Here is a 15,983-nt window from a genome sequence, read left to right as displayed (position 1 = left end):
GGGCTGGGGATTCGAACCTGCCACCTTAGGTGTATGTGGCTGGCGCCTTAGCTGCTTGAGCCACAGGCGCCGAGCCAAATAAAGGCTCTTAAAAAAATCTCTATTATGTTGTGGAGATACAAAATTTAAAAAAAAAATACCATCTTTTGGGCCAGGCATGGTGGCTCACACCTTTAATTTGGGATGCCAAGGTAGGAACATCAGTTGAGCTCAGGAGTTCGAGACCAGTCTGACCAAGAGTGAGACTGTCTCTACTAAAACTAGAAAAAATTAAATGGGCATAGTGGTTGGTATAGTCCCATCTATTTAAGAGGCTAAGGCAGGAAAATCACTTGAGCCCAGGCATTGGTGGTTGCAGTGAGCTATGATGATGCCATTTCCCTCCAGTCTGGGTGACCAAGTGAGACTCGGTCTCTAGGAGAAAATAATTTTTTTTTAAATTTCACCTACCCCTGTGTGCTCATATGCTTCCTCTGCATTTTTTTTTTTTTTGAGATAGAGTCTCATTATGTCACCCTTGGTAGAGTACCGTCGCATCACAGCTCATGGCAACCTCAAAGTCTTAGGCTTAAGCAATTCTCTTGCCTCAGCCTCCCAAGTAGCTTGGGAATACAGGCACTCCCACAACACCTGGCTATTTTTTGGTTGTAGTTGGCCCAGTCTGGATTCAAACCCACCACCTCCAGTGTATGTGGCTGGTACCCTAGCCTCTGACCTACAGGCACTAGAGCCTTCCTCTACATTTTTTTTTTTTTTTGAGACAGAGTCTCAAGCTGTTGCCCTGGGTGGAGTGTGCTGGTGTCACAGCTCACAGCAACCTCCAACTCTTGGGCTTAAGAGATTCTCTCGCCTCAGCTTCCCAAGTAGCTGGGACGACAAGCAACCGCCACAACGCCCAGCTATTTTTTGGTTATAGTTTTTTTTTTGAGACATTCTCACTTGTCACCCTTGGTAAAGTGCCGTGGTGTTAAAGCTCACAGGAACCTCCAACTCTTGGGCTTAAGGGATTCTCCTGCCCCAGCCTCCTGAGCAGCTAGGACAACAGGCACCCACCTCAACGCCTGGCTTTTTTTTTGCAGTTGCCACTGCTGTTTTTTAGCTGGCCGGGGCTGGGTTTGAATCCACCACCCTCGGTATATGGGGCTGTGGCCCTACCCACAGAGCTCAGGCTCTGCTTTCCTCTGCATTTTTTTTTTTTTTTTTAGAGACAGTCTCACTTTATTGCCCTTCGTAGAGTACTGTAGCGTCACAGCTCACAGCAACCTCCAACTCCTGGACTTAGGTGATTCTCTTGCCTCAGCTTCCCAAGTAGCTAGGACTACAGGCACCTGCCACGATGCTGGCTATTTTTTTGTTGCTGTTTGGCCAGAGCTGGGTTTGAACCCACCACCCTCGGTATATGGGGCTGGCACCCCACTCACTGAGGCATAGGCGCTGCCCTCTCCTCTGCATTCTTAATGGTAGAAGTCTTCCTTTATATTATCAGTAGAGATTATTAGATTAGATTATTATTATTATTAGATTACTTTTTTTTCTTTCTGATTGTACCAGCAGATCTCAAGGATCGTCAAGTTTAATTCACACTGTTCCTACAGATTCACTGATGTCAGTAGGCTAGGCTGGGGTTTGGAAAAGACTGATAAAGACACAGCTTTCAATATCCAAACAAAACAAAGCAGAACACAGCCTGGTGGTGAAAAAAAATTTAGGCAAAGAGAAAACATCTAAATAACGACTGGTGCCTGTGGCTCAAAGGAGTAAGGTGCTGGCCCCATATGCTGGAGGTGGTGGGTTCAAACCCAGCCCCAGCCAAAAATAAATAAATAAATAAATAAATAATGACTGGGCACAGTGGACAAGTCCCTACCTTTTGAGAACACAAACTCCACCAGGAAATTACAGTAGCTGAAGGTTGTTTCAGGACAAGGCTGAATAAATTAAATATTTCAACACCATATGTTCAGCTTTGGCAGGAGATATGGTGGGAAAGGAGTCTCGATGTTAGGGAATGCCCATATCACACCCCAGCTGGCTATTTAATCATGAAATAAGGAGAAATACAAATATTTGGTCAAAACACCTTTAATGATGGAGGGAAAGACATGAATATCTCCCCTGTCTGCTCTTAACAGTTAACTATGTTAGGAAGCTCTGGAGCCTACAACTTTGGAGGAGACACCATCATTCAAATCAGTCAACAGCAAACCCTCACTCTCTCCTCCTCTGAACTCCTGTTCCAAATGATCCTATGTTAAGAGTAAATACTACATCTTATTACAAGACAGAGAGGCAGGGAGGATACCACCTGGAACTCATCCCCCAAAGTCTGGGACTCTAAGAACTAGACAGTGGTAAAAACACCAGCCCCAGCTCAGGGATAGGCAAAATGGGGAGGAAAGGAATCTTGAGAGAGGAAGATGGGGAAATACAAGGGACCAGGGAATAATGGGCGGAGTTATCTAAAACTAGAAGCACACTAGTGCTAGGAAATCCCCCATGATCTCTAGTGCACTGCTGCACACTATGTTACTATCAGCCCAAAAGAATATGCATGAAAATATCCACATTCACAAGAATTTGAAGTCCCCTCCTTTTGATCAGGTCCCTTTCGTAGTCATATAGGTTCCCAGCAAGTTCTATGCTTTAGCAGCATTCCTCAACTCTCCCTCCTTACTTCAAGCACCCTCACCAACAATGTTCATTTAAAAGATAGGAAAACTAACTTCACATTTCCCAAAATATCCCATGGGAGACCTGTTGGCAAGAAATCAGCTTGTTTCTCAACTTTAAGAGGCCATGATGCATGGTAAGCTGGAGGTGTCTTGGCATACTGACCAACCAACATCTTTGCCTTACTTAATGTGACCATCGAGGGATTTGCTGGGAAAATTGTCCTATGCTCTCCACTTCTCTCTACCTCCTAGGAGTGAACCACCAATTACTGGAACATCTTCACTGACGGCACCTTCTGGAGCAGGAGGCAGGAGAAGGAATGTACAGTTTGTTATTGTCTATGATGGGCTTTTCAGGTGCTGAGAGGCAGGAGGCTGAAATGGGGTGGGGGGGGCTGTCTTCTCCTTGGCCTCTCTGGATTCTGTTGTTGGAGGTACCTTCCCAGTCATAGTTCCTGGGCTAAACAGCACTGGTGAGGCCAAGCTTGAAGTGACAGTGGAAGTGGAGGTGGAATTCCAGGGTTTAGTGGGCAGGCCACTTGACAGGAAAGCCACATACTGGTTCCAGAGAGATAGGGGACCTACCCTCACCAGCTGAGCAAAAAGGTCCTGGGACAAGAAGTCCTGCAGGTTGACCTGGTCACCAGAGAAGAGTGGTGCTGTGCCCCCCAGAGACAGCTGCAGCCCCTTTGGGCTGGGCTGCAATTCCAAATGTGGGTGCTCAGGTGCACCTGCCAAAGGGAAAGGGAGAAGGAAAGAGGAGAGGGAGGGTCACCCCAGGGAAACTGAAGAGGGTTCCCCTTGAGAATGTGAAAGCTGTAGAGAGTCTATTTTCCTCAGAATGAAGAGGGGGAAAAATTCCTCTGGGGGCCATCCGCTTGTAAGCACAATAATTTCTAAGCTCTGAGAAGGGACTAGAGGAAAGCCGTTAGGGACACAGCATAGAAGAACTCAGAGAAGACAAAAATAAAGGCTCATAAATCTTAAGAGTTCCTTCTGTGGAGCTCTCAGTTTCTGCTGCCTGGGTCAAAGGGCAGCAGGTACAGAAAACAGGCTCATGGAATCGTGGGGTCATCTTTTCGGGGAAAGGGGGAGAGCCCTGGGGAAGTGATGGAAGGCGAACATCCAGGGATCAAGGAAAGAGCAGCAATATTCTGAGGGCCGTGGGGGGCAAAGGGCTGTACCTGGTGGTGAGCCAACAGCATATGCTTCTTGAGGGTAGCCCGCTCCAGAAAGCCCTGTCTGCAGAAGACACAAGTGAAGAGTGGCCCTTCCTTGGGGTGGGTCTTCTGATGCTCCTCCAGAGCTGCCTGGGTGGGAAAGGAGTGGCCACACACTTCACAGGTCTTCCTGCTGCTGCTCTCTCCTGGCTCCTTTCTCATTGCTTCCTGCAAGTTCAGCTCTTCCACCAAGGTGGTGCTGGTGCCCTCCCCTTCTGGGGTGAGAGCTAACTTTGGGCTTGAGCTCCTCTCTGGTTTGCCCCCCTCTTCCTGGCCTCCTGAAACATCACTACTTCCCTGCTCCATTGACTGAGGCTGATCCAGGCTGTTAGGTGGTGGTGGTGGTGGTGGAGGCAGAGAAGACTGTTGAGTTGCTTTCTCATTATTGTCCATCCCCTTCCCAGCTGTGGCTGTTGCTAAAACCATCCCCACTTCCTCCTCTGCCCCAGATGCCTCTTCTGAATCACCTCGTACTGATATTGCCTTCTCACCTCCACTCTCTGAACCTCTCCCTGCCAGGGAATCTTCATCAGTCACATCTTCCTCTTCCTCCTCATCTTCCTCCTCCTCCTCAGACAACTCCTCTTCTGGTAATGGCTGCTGAGATGGCTGCTGGGAAAAGCTCCCTGCCCCAGAGACTGCAGATTGCTCAGAGCCATTCTCCTGGGCAGCTCCTCCACCTTCAGGGAGTGTGGTACTACCATTGGGGATCTGACCCCCCAGGTGCATCCGAACGTGCTGCTGCAGACTGACAGCATTGGTGAACTTCTTCTGGCAGATGGGGCAGGAGTTCTGGGCCCGGGCCGCTGGACTGGCCTTATGGCCTACGAAATGTGCACGTAGATTGCCCCGAGTGGAGAAAGCTCTGCCACAGACTTTGCATTTGAAGGGTCGCTCACCTCCATGTTGGCCATAATGCAGGCGTAGGGCCCGAGGACAGCTCAGTACCCGAAGGCAGATGACACACTGATTAGGTCCACATGAGCCTGAGGAAGAAGGTATAGGGGCAGAGGTGGTAGGAGCTCCTGAGGCAGTAGAGGCCACTGCTACGGCTCCTTGTCGGTCAATCTTTTCTACCAGTTGCTGCAGCTTCGATGTCTCAGAGGGTGAGGCTCCCAAGGGCTCTAGTACATAGGGGAAGGGGAAGCTGCCAGTGGACTTGAAGTGGTTGGTAAGCAGTGCCCAGCTTGGTAGTGAAGTCACCAGCTTATTTAGCTGCATACGGGTTGCTGGGCCACTTTCTGTCACCCCACTGATGGCGGAGCCCTCACTCCCTGGAGGAGTGTTTTCATCAGCTTTACTCTTGGGCTCCACTGCTTTCATGAGCACAAACTTATTGAAAGCAGGGAGCCCTGGAGCTGTGGCTGTGCCTGCACCAGTGGAGAGTAGTGTCAGGCTCTCTGTGGCACTGAGTGCTGTAGTGGAAGCCACCAAAGGCTTGCGCTCAACACCTCCACCTGGAGTGGCTGCCTCTTCCTCTGCCTTCTCTGGTGGCACGGACATACCATAAGGCAGGCCACTGCCAGTGATGACATAGTCTAGGTGCTCTGGCACTGGGTGTGGGTTCATCTGCACGTGTGGGTACTTCTCACGATGCCGGTGAAAATGCACTTTGAGGTTGCCACGGGTGGTAAAGCGGTTGCCACAGACATTGCACTTATAGGGCCTCTCACCCGTGTGGGAACGAAGATGGATCTGCAGGGCACTGTCACTGCCAAATACTTTGGCACAGAAGCGGCATTTGTGCCTTCCACCAGGCTTCTCCAAGGGACCCATCACTTCCCCAAAGCCCAGCTCACCACTTCCATTCTTTGGCTTTAGGAGCCCTGGGGAGGCAGCAGCTTCAAGGCCTCGGGCTGCCCCAAGACACTGTGCTGCCAGGAGTCCAGTGGTGCTTGGGAATGCCAGATGAGGCGAGGCAATCAGCTGATCTGTGCTGCCTGGTAGGGCTGGGGAGGGGGCAGGAGTGGGCTTGTGGCTTCGCCCAACCCCTCCAGCAGAGAAAGGATGCTGTGATCCCAGTGGGTGGTAAAGGTGGAAGAAAGCCTGCTTGGGTGTTTCTGCCCCTGAGGAAGAGGAGGAGGAGGTGGAGGAAGATGCCAGTGTCTTGCCAGTTTGGACAGGCTTGATGGGGCTGAAGAGTGGTAGTAGAGGCTTGGTAGAAGAGGCTGTTCCTGTCCCAGGTAGCTCTGAGGGACTGGCAGGGGTGCCCACCGTCTGGCCTAAGGAGCCAAGCAGCAGCACCTGCCTGCAGATTTGCTCGGTCATCTGCATCTGGTGGATCTGCCGCTGCTGCAGCACCCGAAGCTCTTCCAAGATCAGGGGAATGTTCAAGTGGCCGCTGCCTACAGTTGGGGGCGGAGGGGGAGGTGGTGGAGGAGGGGGTGCAGGGGTGGATTCTGGAGGTAATGGGGTTGCTCCCAGTTTGGGACTGGCCAATATCAGGCCCCCGCCTCCCCCAGCCGCTGTACCTGTGGCAGCGACCAGGAAATGCCCTGAAGACTCCTCTCCTCTCCGCTCTGGGCCCCAGGTGGGATCTGTGGGCACAGAGGAGCCAGAATCGGGGGGATTGCTGTGCTCTGTATCCATGACCTGGGGACTACTGTGACCCTCTGGCCGAGGTTCAGAGGAGGCTGAAGAGTTGTTGGGGTTCTCCTGGCCCCCAATTATCACCATTACAGGAGGCTCAGTAGAACATGCATTCTGGTGGGCGAGGAATTCAGTTGGGTCAGTGAATTGTGCGCAGCACTTGGCACAGACTTGAGGGTGGTCCTCCTCGCTAGCATCACCTGGGGAGAAGACAAGGAGAGAGAGCGCGTGGGTGGTGTGGTGGGGTTGGGTATACAGAGGCTCTAATTCACAAGGAGCCCAGAGCCCAGTAACCGCTAGTTGGGGGTGGGGAAATGAGCTCAGCATCAGGCCATGCAGAAGACTAGATAGAGCTCAATCCTAACCCTCATGGACAGGAGACACCCCTGCATGGGATGGTGGGGGGCGGCAAGAGCATGCTACTCCTTTCCTCTGTCACCCTCCCTTCCCCAGGACACCAGCAAGTGCAAGGAATGGGTGTGAGGTGAGGGGCCTATGTAGAGAATCGTGCATTTTATCCCGCCCACTGAAAGTCCTTATCCCAGTGCATCCCCTCCGCCCCCACGCCTGCCCGGCCGGACCCTACCGCACCTCTGAGCTCCGCAGGCTCCCCGCAGGGCCCCCCGAGACGAGGGCTCCTCCCAGCTTCTTGCGCCATGGTTGTGGGGGAGGGAAGTGGAGGCCCAGGTGGGGTGGCAGACAATGGATATTAGGATAGAGGGAGGCGGCGCTGGCCGCCCGGGCTGCGGCAGCCTCTGCACCCAGCGGCCCAGACTGCGGAGATGGAGATCAGCGGCGGGGGCAGGGAGCAGCGGCAGAGGGGGAGGGGAACCAGGAGGCGCGGAGGAGGGGAGGAGCTGGAGCGAGAAAGCTGGGAGAGGGGAGATGGGGGAGGAGCTGGTGAAGAGGGGAGTTTATGGGGAGGAGCTGCTAGGGAGGGAGGCGGGAGTTGGAGGAGGCGGGAGCGGGGAGCGCAAGCTGGGGTGCGGGGCGGGAGCCCAAAGCCCAGGAGAGTTTCCGGAGGCTCCGTGACAGGTGCTGTGAGGCACAGTGGGGGTCCACCTTTCCTTGTACTCGGCCAACTCCCCCCATCTCCAGATGTCTTTGCCCAGGCCTGCTCTCCCCCGCTCCCGTAGACTCAAGGGGCACAGTGGGAATCGTAACCCTGCTCAATAGAGCAAGGCGATAGGCTTCTCTTATTTTTCTTTGGATAAAGGATCCTCTGCGCCTGGAAAATGTGGATTCCAGAGGTCTGAAGACCAGAGGGGAAGAGGGAGCTCAGAACATTCCCTCCTCACCAGCACGCACCCCAAAATTCTCTACTCCCATCTCTCCACGAAGTTTCTCAGGGTGGGCTGCTGCAAGGAAGAATTTACAAGGACATCATTTCAGGACTCCTCTCAGCAGCACACTACGTCTCTCTGCTCCCCCCCCTCCCCCCGCCCCAAGAATAATAGTTGAATGTAAAAGCTACTTCAGAGATCACCCAGCCAAAACCTAATGTACAGAGTTCATGCTCATTTGAGAAGGCTTCTCTTACTACCTTCTCACGTACCCTATTCTCCTCTGGCCACACTCCCACACTAGCACAGTTAAGGTAGTGGGTTTAGAGAGATAGTAGCCTGTGGGGGGCCTAGGGAGGCCCACCCAGCTCTAACTGGGGGAAGGAAAGCTCTCCTGAAACAATGAGGAAAATGCAGTAGGCACTACTAGACAGCCTTTCATTGTCTAAAACCCCTTTCAGCCTCAACCTGGTTTCAAAGCTGGCTCACCACTACAGAGACAGCCCCCTATTCAGAAAGGATAAGTAAGGCTACGATGCCTCCTGGACCAGGTAGGCTGCATTCCCTTTTTACCCTGAAATGAGTCTTTTTTTTTTTTTTTATAGGCGTGCTTGCCACCGTATCAGCTTGCCTGCTGGCTCCTTCCTTCCTTCCTTCCTTCCTTCCTTCCTTCCTTCCTTCCTTCCTCTTTCTTATTTTTTTAGAGTCAGAGTCTTGTTCTGTCACTCAGGTTGAGTGATGTAATTGTAGCTCACTGCAGCCTCTAACACACCTCTAGCCTCAAGTAGTCCTCCTGCCTCAGCCTTCCAAAGTGCTGCGATTATAGGCCATAAGCACCTATGCCCAGATAGAAATGAGCCCTAAAAGATTTCCCACTTCCTAAAATACTTTATCTTGTATGCAGGAAGTGAGCATAAGTCCTTGGTTTTGTGATTTGCCTAGACATTAGTACACACATTGTTCTTTTGTTGTTGGTGGTGGTGAGACAGAGCCTCAAGCTGTCACCCTGGGTAGAGTGCTGTGGCATCACAGCTCACAGCAACCTCCAACTCCTGGGCTCAAGCGAGTTTCCTGCCTCAGCCTCCCAAGTAGCTGGGACCACAGGCGCCCCCCACAATGCTCGCCTATTTTTTGGTTGCAGCCATCATTGTTGTTTTTGGCGGGCCTGGGCTGGATTCGAACCTGCCACCTTAGGTGTAGGTGGCTGGCGCCTTAGCCACTTGAGCCACAGGTGCTGAGCCAACCCACATTGTTCTAATTCCAGTTCCATTCTTGCCCAGCTGGTAAATTGAGGCATGGTGGTCAGTCACATCATGCTATGCCACCATCTCCCTTTTCATAAAGTAGTAATATTGTAACTGAACTATCTTCCTTAGAGAGATATTGTAGGGACAAAAAAACAAAATTGCAAAACTTTGACAAATAATATGAATGTGTACAAATGGGCCTTTTTAAAGCTTAGGGAGTCCTGAATGTTGTCAATTAGAGAATTTACATTCTCAGTAATAAAATAAAGTAACCTCATATACACATACTAAAATTCGATTTGTTTTCTATGTTGCTTGTTAATCCTATTAATTTTTGAGGTCAGATGTTGGCTAATATCATGGGCATATGTGAAGGATAGGAAGTCTTTTGGGGGGTGGGGAGTTATTAAAACAACCTAATTATTAAAACATTAGTAACATTAGTAACATGCTCTTTACTTTTTCTTCTTCTTTTTTCTTTTTTAAGATAGACCCTCGAGCTGTCACCCTGGGTAGAGTGCCCTGGCATCACAGCTCACAGCAACCTTCAACTCCTGGGCTTAAGCAATTCTCTTGCCTCAGCCTCCCAAGTAGCTGGGACTACAGGCGCTCGCCATAACGCCCAGCCATTTTTTGGTTGTAGTTGTCATTGCTGTTTGGTAGGCCTGGGCTGGATTTGAACCTGCCAGCTCTGGTGTATGTGTCCGGCACCTTAGCCACTTGAGCTTCAGGCCCCGAGCCCACTTTACTTTTCTTTTTTTGAGACAGAGCTTCAAGCTGTCCCCCTGGGTAGAGTGCCCGGCATCACAGCTTACAGCAACCTCCAACTCCTGGGCTCAAGTGAGTCTCCTGCCTCCACCTCCCAAGTAGCTGGGACCACAGGCGCCTGCCACAACACCTGGCTATTTTTTGGTTGCAGCCGTCATTGTTGTTTTTGGCTAGGCCTGGGCTGGATTCAAACCCGCCACCTTAGGTGTATGTGGCTGGCACCTGAGCCACTTGAGCCACAGGCACTGAGCCCCACTTTACTTTTCAACATAAATTTTGCCTCTGTTTTTAAATTGAAGACATTTTACTGAATTGTGTCAGATAATCAAAAGCCACTTAGAATTATGAATCATAGCTCTAAACAGCTAGGCTTTGCTTCTAGGTCTAACCTTTACAAATGAGGGAGAAGGGGGTGTATTTCACTTATGGCAAGTCACGCATTAGTGCAATGTGGTTTATTTCTTCAAGATAAGGAAACTGAAGATTTGGAGAGGTTAAGAGACTTTTCCAAGTTCACACAGTAATTCACAGATGCTAGCATTCAGAATTTTGACTCCTGCCCCATGCTCTCTCAAGCATATCAACATTATATGGCTTTCCTAATGCTAGAGAATGGGCCCTGTGTGGCTCCTACCTGCCATTTGCTCTCTGGCCTTAGTGAGCGAGAGGGAATCAGATAGAAGCTTTCTTCTAAGCATTTGTTAATTAGCATTGAACATTTGATATCCAGTTGCTGTTTTGTCAAGTCTTCTGACAAGAAAAGAAATCCTTTTCTTTTCATCTTCTCCTGGGAAACACTGTCCCCTTTCTTGCTCTTTAATGAAACGTGCTTTCTGATGCGTAATTTGATCTACACGCTTCTTTAAGGTAAATTTAGTCCCTGGTGAAAGGTGATGGATCAACAGCCACCTGTAAGAAGAACCCTCCACTTCTGAGCAGTTTGCACTCACTGCCTACCCTGAAAAAGGGGGGCAGGATTCTTACACAGACATGAATGAAGTCACAAACACAGGAATAAACTAAACTGGTAATGATGTCCCTAGATAGCAGATAAGGTGAATGAAGGTATCCAGAGTCACATGCAAAGTCTGGGGTGGATACAGGACTAAGACCTGGACATGCTTGTTTAAATTTACCAAGAGCTGAAATGACAAAGAAAAAGGAAACCAGGTGGCTTCCCCTCAAACTTGGTGCCCCATCAAACTTCTGCCTTATGCTCGGGAGAGAATGGTTGAAAAGAACAAAGTGAAGAACATGCCTATAATCCCAGCACTCTGGGAGGCCCAGGCCAGATCACCTGAGCTTAAGAGTTCAAGACCAGCCTGAGCTAGAGTAAGACTATGTCTCTAGAAATAGATGGGCATCGTGGCAGGCACCTGTAGTCCCAGCTACTCCGGAGGCTGAGGCAAGTCAATCACTTGAGCCCAGGAGTTTGAGACTGCTGTGACACTCTACCCAGGGCCACTAAATGAAACTGTCTCAAAAAAAAAAAAAAAAAAGAAAAGAAAGGAAAAGAAAAAGCAAAATCCCTAATAGTACTATTCAGGCATTAGTATGTTTGTAAAGCTCCTTAGGTGATCCCAATGTACAGCCAAGGGTGAGAACCACGTTGTCAGAGAAGTGCCCTTCTCATCAAACCTCCACCATGCTCCTCACAAAGCTTACAAGGCTGAAATTTGGACAGGCAAAGTGACTTCTCAGAGCGAAATCTTCCCATCAGGCTTTCTCTCTACTCGGTCTACAACCACACTTTAGCTCACTTCTATCCTTTTCTGGGGAAAAATCTGCTTCCACAAATAAAATTTGATGTAATTTACACCTGGATGGAAACTTCAGCTACTGTTTGTTTGTTTGTCTGCTTTTTGTGAGACAGAGTCTCACTTTTTCACCCTAGGTAGAGTGCCATGGTGCCATAGCTCACAGCAACCTCAAACTCTTGGACTCAGGTGATTCTCTTGCCTCAGCCTGGGACTATCGGCACCTGCCACAATGCCTGGCTATTTTCAGAGACAAGGTCTCACTCTTATTCAGGCTGATCTTGAACTCTTAAGCTTAGGCAAGCCCACCTTTCTCAGCCTCCCAGAGTGCTAGGATTACAGTCATGAGCCACCGTGCTTCACTTAAACTAATCTCTTGCCTTCCCCAGGTATGTACACCTTGAGTGGCACTTCTTTCTTTCTTTTAATATTTTTTTAAATTTTTTTTTATTTTATTTTTTGGAGACAGTTTCACTTTATCACCTTTGATAGAGTTCTGTGGCCTCATAGCTCACAGCAACCTCCAACTCTTGGGCTCAAACGATTTTCTTGCTTTAGTCTCCCCAGTTGCTGGGACTACAGGCACCGGCCACAACACGCAGCTATTTTTAGAAATGGGGGATCTCGCTCTGGCTTAGGCTGGTCTTGAACCTGTGAGCTCAGGCAATCCACTGGCCTCGGCCTCCCAGAGTGTTAGGATTACAGGTGTGAGCCACTATATCTGGCCCTTTTTAAACATTTTCATCAGTAATTTAGCCATAATTCTAATTGCAAGCTGAAAGGTTTTGTTCTACAGAGTTCAGGCATCATCCAGCCATTAAGGAAGCAAGGCACACTTGTATAAGGACTTGCCTAAACTTACTTGCTGTTAACATTAGATCAAAGCTAATTGGTAGCTTCCATAAATATGAATTGATTTTGTAACTACTGCTATAGAGTACTTCTTAGGGATATATACCATCTCTTCCTCACTTCTCTCTCCTGAATGCACACACATAATCCTTTGGCACTCACACCTACTGCTGCACCTGTGGCCTATGCAATACAGTAGACTAAAAAGCACCATGATTTGTACACCTAATTACTGAGAAAAATATATTTGTTTCCAGAATATGAATGTTTAGAGCAGACATAGAAAAGGTTGTTTTTTTTTCTTGAGACAGAGTCTCAATTTGTTGCCTTAGTAGAGTGTTGTGGTATTGCAGCTCATAGCAACCTCCAGCTCTTGGGCTTAGGCGATTCTCTTGCCTCAGCCTCCCAAGTAGCTGGGACTACAGGCACCTACCACAATGCCTGGCTATTTTTTTGTTGCAGTTTGGTGGGGCTGGGTTTAAACCTGCCACCCTTGGTATATGGGGCCAGTGCCCTACTCACTGAGCCACGGGCTCCACCCTTTAATTTTTTTTTTTTTTTTTTTTGCAGTTTTTTTGCCAGGGCTGGGTTTGAACCCTCCACCTCCAGTATATGAGGCCAGCTCCCTACTCCTTTGAGCCACAGGTGCTTTTTTTTTTTTTTTTTTTTTACAGTCTCACTTTGTCGCCCTTGGCAGAGTGCCCTGGTGTCACAGCTCACAGCAACCTCTAGCTCTTGGGCTTAGCCAATTCTCTCACCTCAGCCTCTCGATAGCTGGGACTACAGGTGCCCGCCACAACACTCGGCAATTTTTTTTTGTTGCAATTTGGCTGGGACCGGGTTCAAACCCGCCACCCTTGGTATATGGTGCTGGTGCCCTACTCACTGAGCCATAGGCACCACCAGTTTTAATGGAAATTTTTTTCTGACATTGAAGGACTCAACATTTAACATGGATTCATACCAGGTTGAAGCTGGAAAAGACCTTAACGACCTGACCCTTTCATGGTATATAGTGATTCAGAACTGAGTTAAAGTCCCAGTTCTCATACTTTCTAATCTTTGTGATCTTGGCAAAATTTCTTAATCTTTCCAAAACTTGAATTTATTTTATTTACTTATTATTTATTTAGTTAATTAGTTGTAAGCCAGTCAAATTTAGCAGTGAGGAGTTGGATTTCTCTTTTCAAAATGGATGTACAAGGAAGGACCTGTGGCTCAGTGAGTAGGGCTCCAGCCCCAATATACCAAGGGTAGCGGGTTTGAACCTGGCCCTGGCCACTGCAATAAAAAAATAGTCGGGCATTGTGGCAGGTGCCTATAGTCCCAGCTACTTGGGAGGCGGAGGCAAGAGAATTGCCTAAGCCTAACAGCTGAAGGTTGCTGTGAGCTGTGATGCCAGGGCACTCTACCAAGGGCAACAAAGTGAAAAAAAAAAAAAATGGATGTACAGCCATAAGAAGGAAGGAAATTCTGATACATGCTACAACATGGATGAACTTTTAAAAAAATTAATATGGAACTGGTAAATTCATAGAGACAGAAAACAGAATAGAGACTAACACGGGCTGTGTGGAATGGGGGTATGGAGATTTATTGTTTAATGGATACAGAGTTTCTGTTTGATGATGAAAAAGTTCTGGAAAATAGATAGTGGTAACGGTTATACAACATGGTGAATGTACTTAATGCAATTGATTTGTAGAATTAAAATGGGTTAAAACGGGTTAAAAGTAAATTCTGTTACATATACTTTACTACAGAATTTTAAAAAATTCAATGGGGGTAATAATAGGGGAGCTGGGAGGAATTAAAGAGGAAATGCAAAAAGAGCCTAGCACAGGGCTCAGCGCCCATAGCTCAGTCGTTAGGGCGTTGGCCACGTACACCACGGCTGGTGAGTTTGAACCTGGCCAGAGCCCGCTAAACAACAATGACAACTGCAACAACAACAACAATAACAAAAATAGCTGGGCATGTGACCGGCTCCTGTAGTCCCAGCAACTTGAGAGGTTGAGGCAAAAGAATCTCTTAACCTCAGGAGTTAGAGGTTGCTGTGAGCTGTGATGCCATAGCACTCTACCTGAGGCAACATAGTGAGACTCTGTTTCAAAAAAATAAATAAAAATAAAGAAATAAAAGAGCCTAGTACAATACTTAAATGTTCCACAAATATTAGTGATGAATGTTACTTTTTTTTTTTGTAGAGAGCCAGAGTCTCATTTTGTTGTCTTTGGTAGAGTGTCGTGGTGTCACAGCTCACAGCAAACTCCAGTTCCTGGGCTTAGGCAATTTTCTTGCCTCAGCCTCCCAACTAGCTGGGACTACAGGCACGTGCCACAACGCCCGGCTATTTTTTGTTGTTGTTGCAGTTTGATTGGGGCCGGGTTCGAACCCGCCACCCTCGGTATGAGTTGGTCCCCTACTCACTGAGCCACAATGAATGTTACTATTAAAGGTCAAAAGTTGAAACCCTGGGCAAGGAAAGGACTTGCCTTCAAGGTCTAAGCTGAAATGAAAACCAAGTTTTCGCCTTGCTTATCCAGTGCTCTCTTGTGTTAAGTCTGAGTGATTCTATACTTGGGGATATCTAGGGCTAAGTGGCCCAGGGCTCAATTGCCCTGAGAGATGAAGCTTTCCATTTCCAAAGGTAAAGAGAAAAGAGCCCTAAAAACCCTACTTTTGGCCAGGCGCCCTAGGGGCTCAAGTCTGTAATCCTAACATTCTGGGAGACTGAGTGGGTGGATCACCTGAGCTCATGGGTTCAAGAGCAACCTGACCAAGAGCAAGACCCTATCTGTAAAAATAGCCGGGTGTTGTGGTGGGCACCTGTAGTCCCAGCTGCTCAGGAGGCTGAGGCAAGAGAATCACTTGAGCCCAAGAGTCTGAGGTTGCTATGAGCTAGACTCTCTCAAAAAACCAAAAAACTTTATTTTTGCCTTCTTTCCCTCTTTTGCTGGTCTTGCTGTCTGCCAACTTCCATCGAAAGTACTCCCCTCTCTCCTTTTAGATATGTTTGGCTGTTGTCCTGGTTTCTCCTTCTCACTAAATATCTGGGTTTCTGATTGTTCCTTTATTTCCCAGATGTACTAGTTTGCATTTTCCCCAGTCACATCCCTTATGTTCTCTAATCCAGATTTCTAGACTCTGTAGGGGAGAGAGAAATTTTTTTTTTCTCTCCAGAGTTTTTAAATAGACTATTTCCTACTGGTTACCTATGTGCAATAACTATTCTGTTAGATTTTGCTGTTCTGGTCAGGGAAGCTGAGCAAAAACAGGGCTGGAAAATAGGTTTTTTTCAGACTGTTTCTTGGTGATGTCTTAGATTATTGCAGACATGAGGGTTTTTGTTTGTTTGTTTTTGAGACAGAGTCTCAAGCTATCACCCTGGGTAGAGTGTCATTGTGTCATAGCTCATAACAACTTACAACTTGGGCTCAAGTGATCCTCTTGCCTCAGTTTTTCTATTATTAGTAGAGAGAGGATCTCACTTTTGCTCAGGCTGATCTTGAACTTGCGAGCTCAGGCAATCCACCGCCTCAGCCTCCCAGAGTGCTAGGATTATAGGCCTGAGCCACTGCGCCGGGCCAGGGTT

The 15,983-nt window shown here is 48.4% G+C and overlaps 1 protein-coding gene across 1 annotated transcript in view; it reads right to left on the bottom strand.

Annotated features, from left to right (window-relative positions):
• Nucleotides 1-3,727: 3,727 nt before the first annotated feature.
• Nucleotides 3,728-15,983, bottom strand: part of SALL2 (spalt like transcription factor 2) — a 15,358-nt gene continuing 3,102 nt past the window's right edge. The window contains exon 2 of the mRNA XM_003803033.3: nt 3,728-6,681. Coding sequence (XP_003803081.1) covers nt 3,728-6,681 — 2,954 coding nt within the window. The remainder of the gene's footprint in view (nt 6,682-15,983) is intronic.

The sequence above is a fragment of the Otolemur garnettii genome, unplaced genomic scaffold (assembly GCF_000181295.1).
Source record: "Otolemur garnettii isolate 467f Iridium unplaced genomic scaffold, OtoGar3 scaffold00276, whole genome shotgun sequence".
Taxonomy (NCBI): domain Eukaryota; kingdom Metazoa; phylum Chordata; class Mammalia; order Primates; family Galagidae; genus Otolemur; species Otolemur garnettii.
The sequence above is the reverse complement of the archived record's forward strand: the minus strand, read 5'-3'. Positions and strand labels throughout refer to the sequence as shown.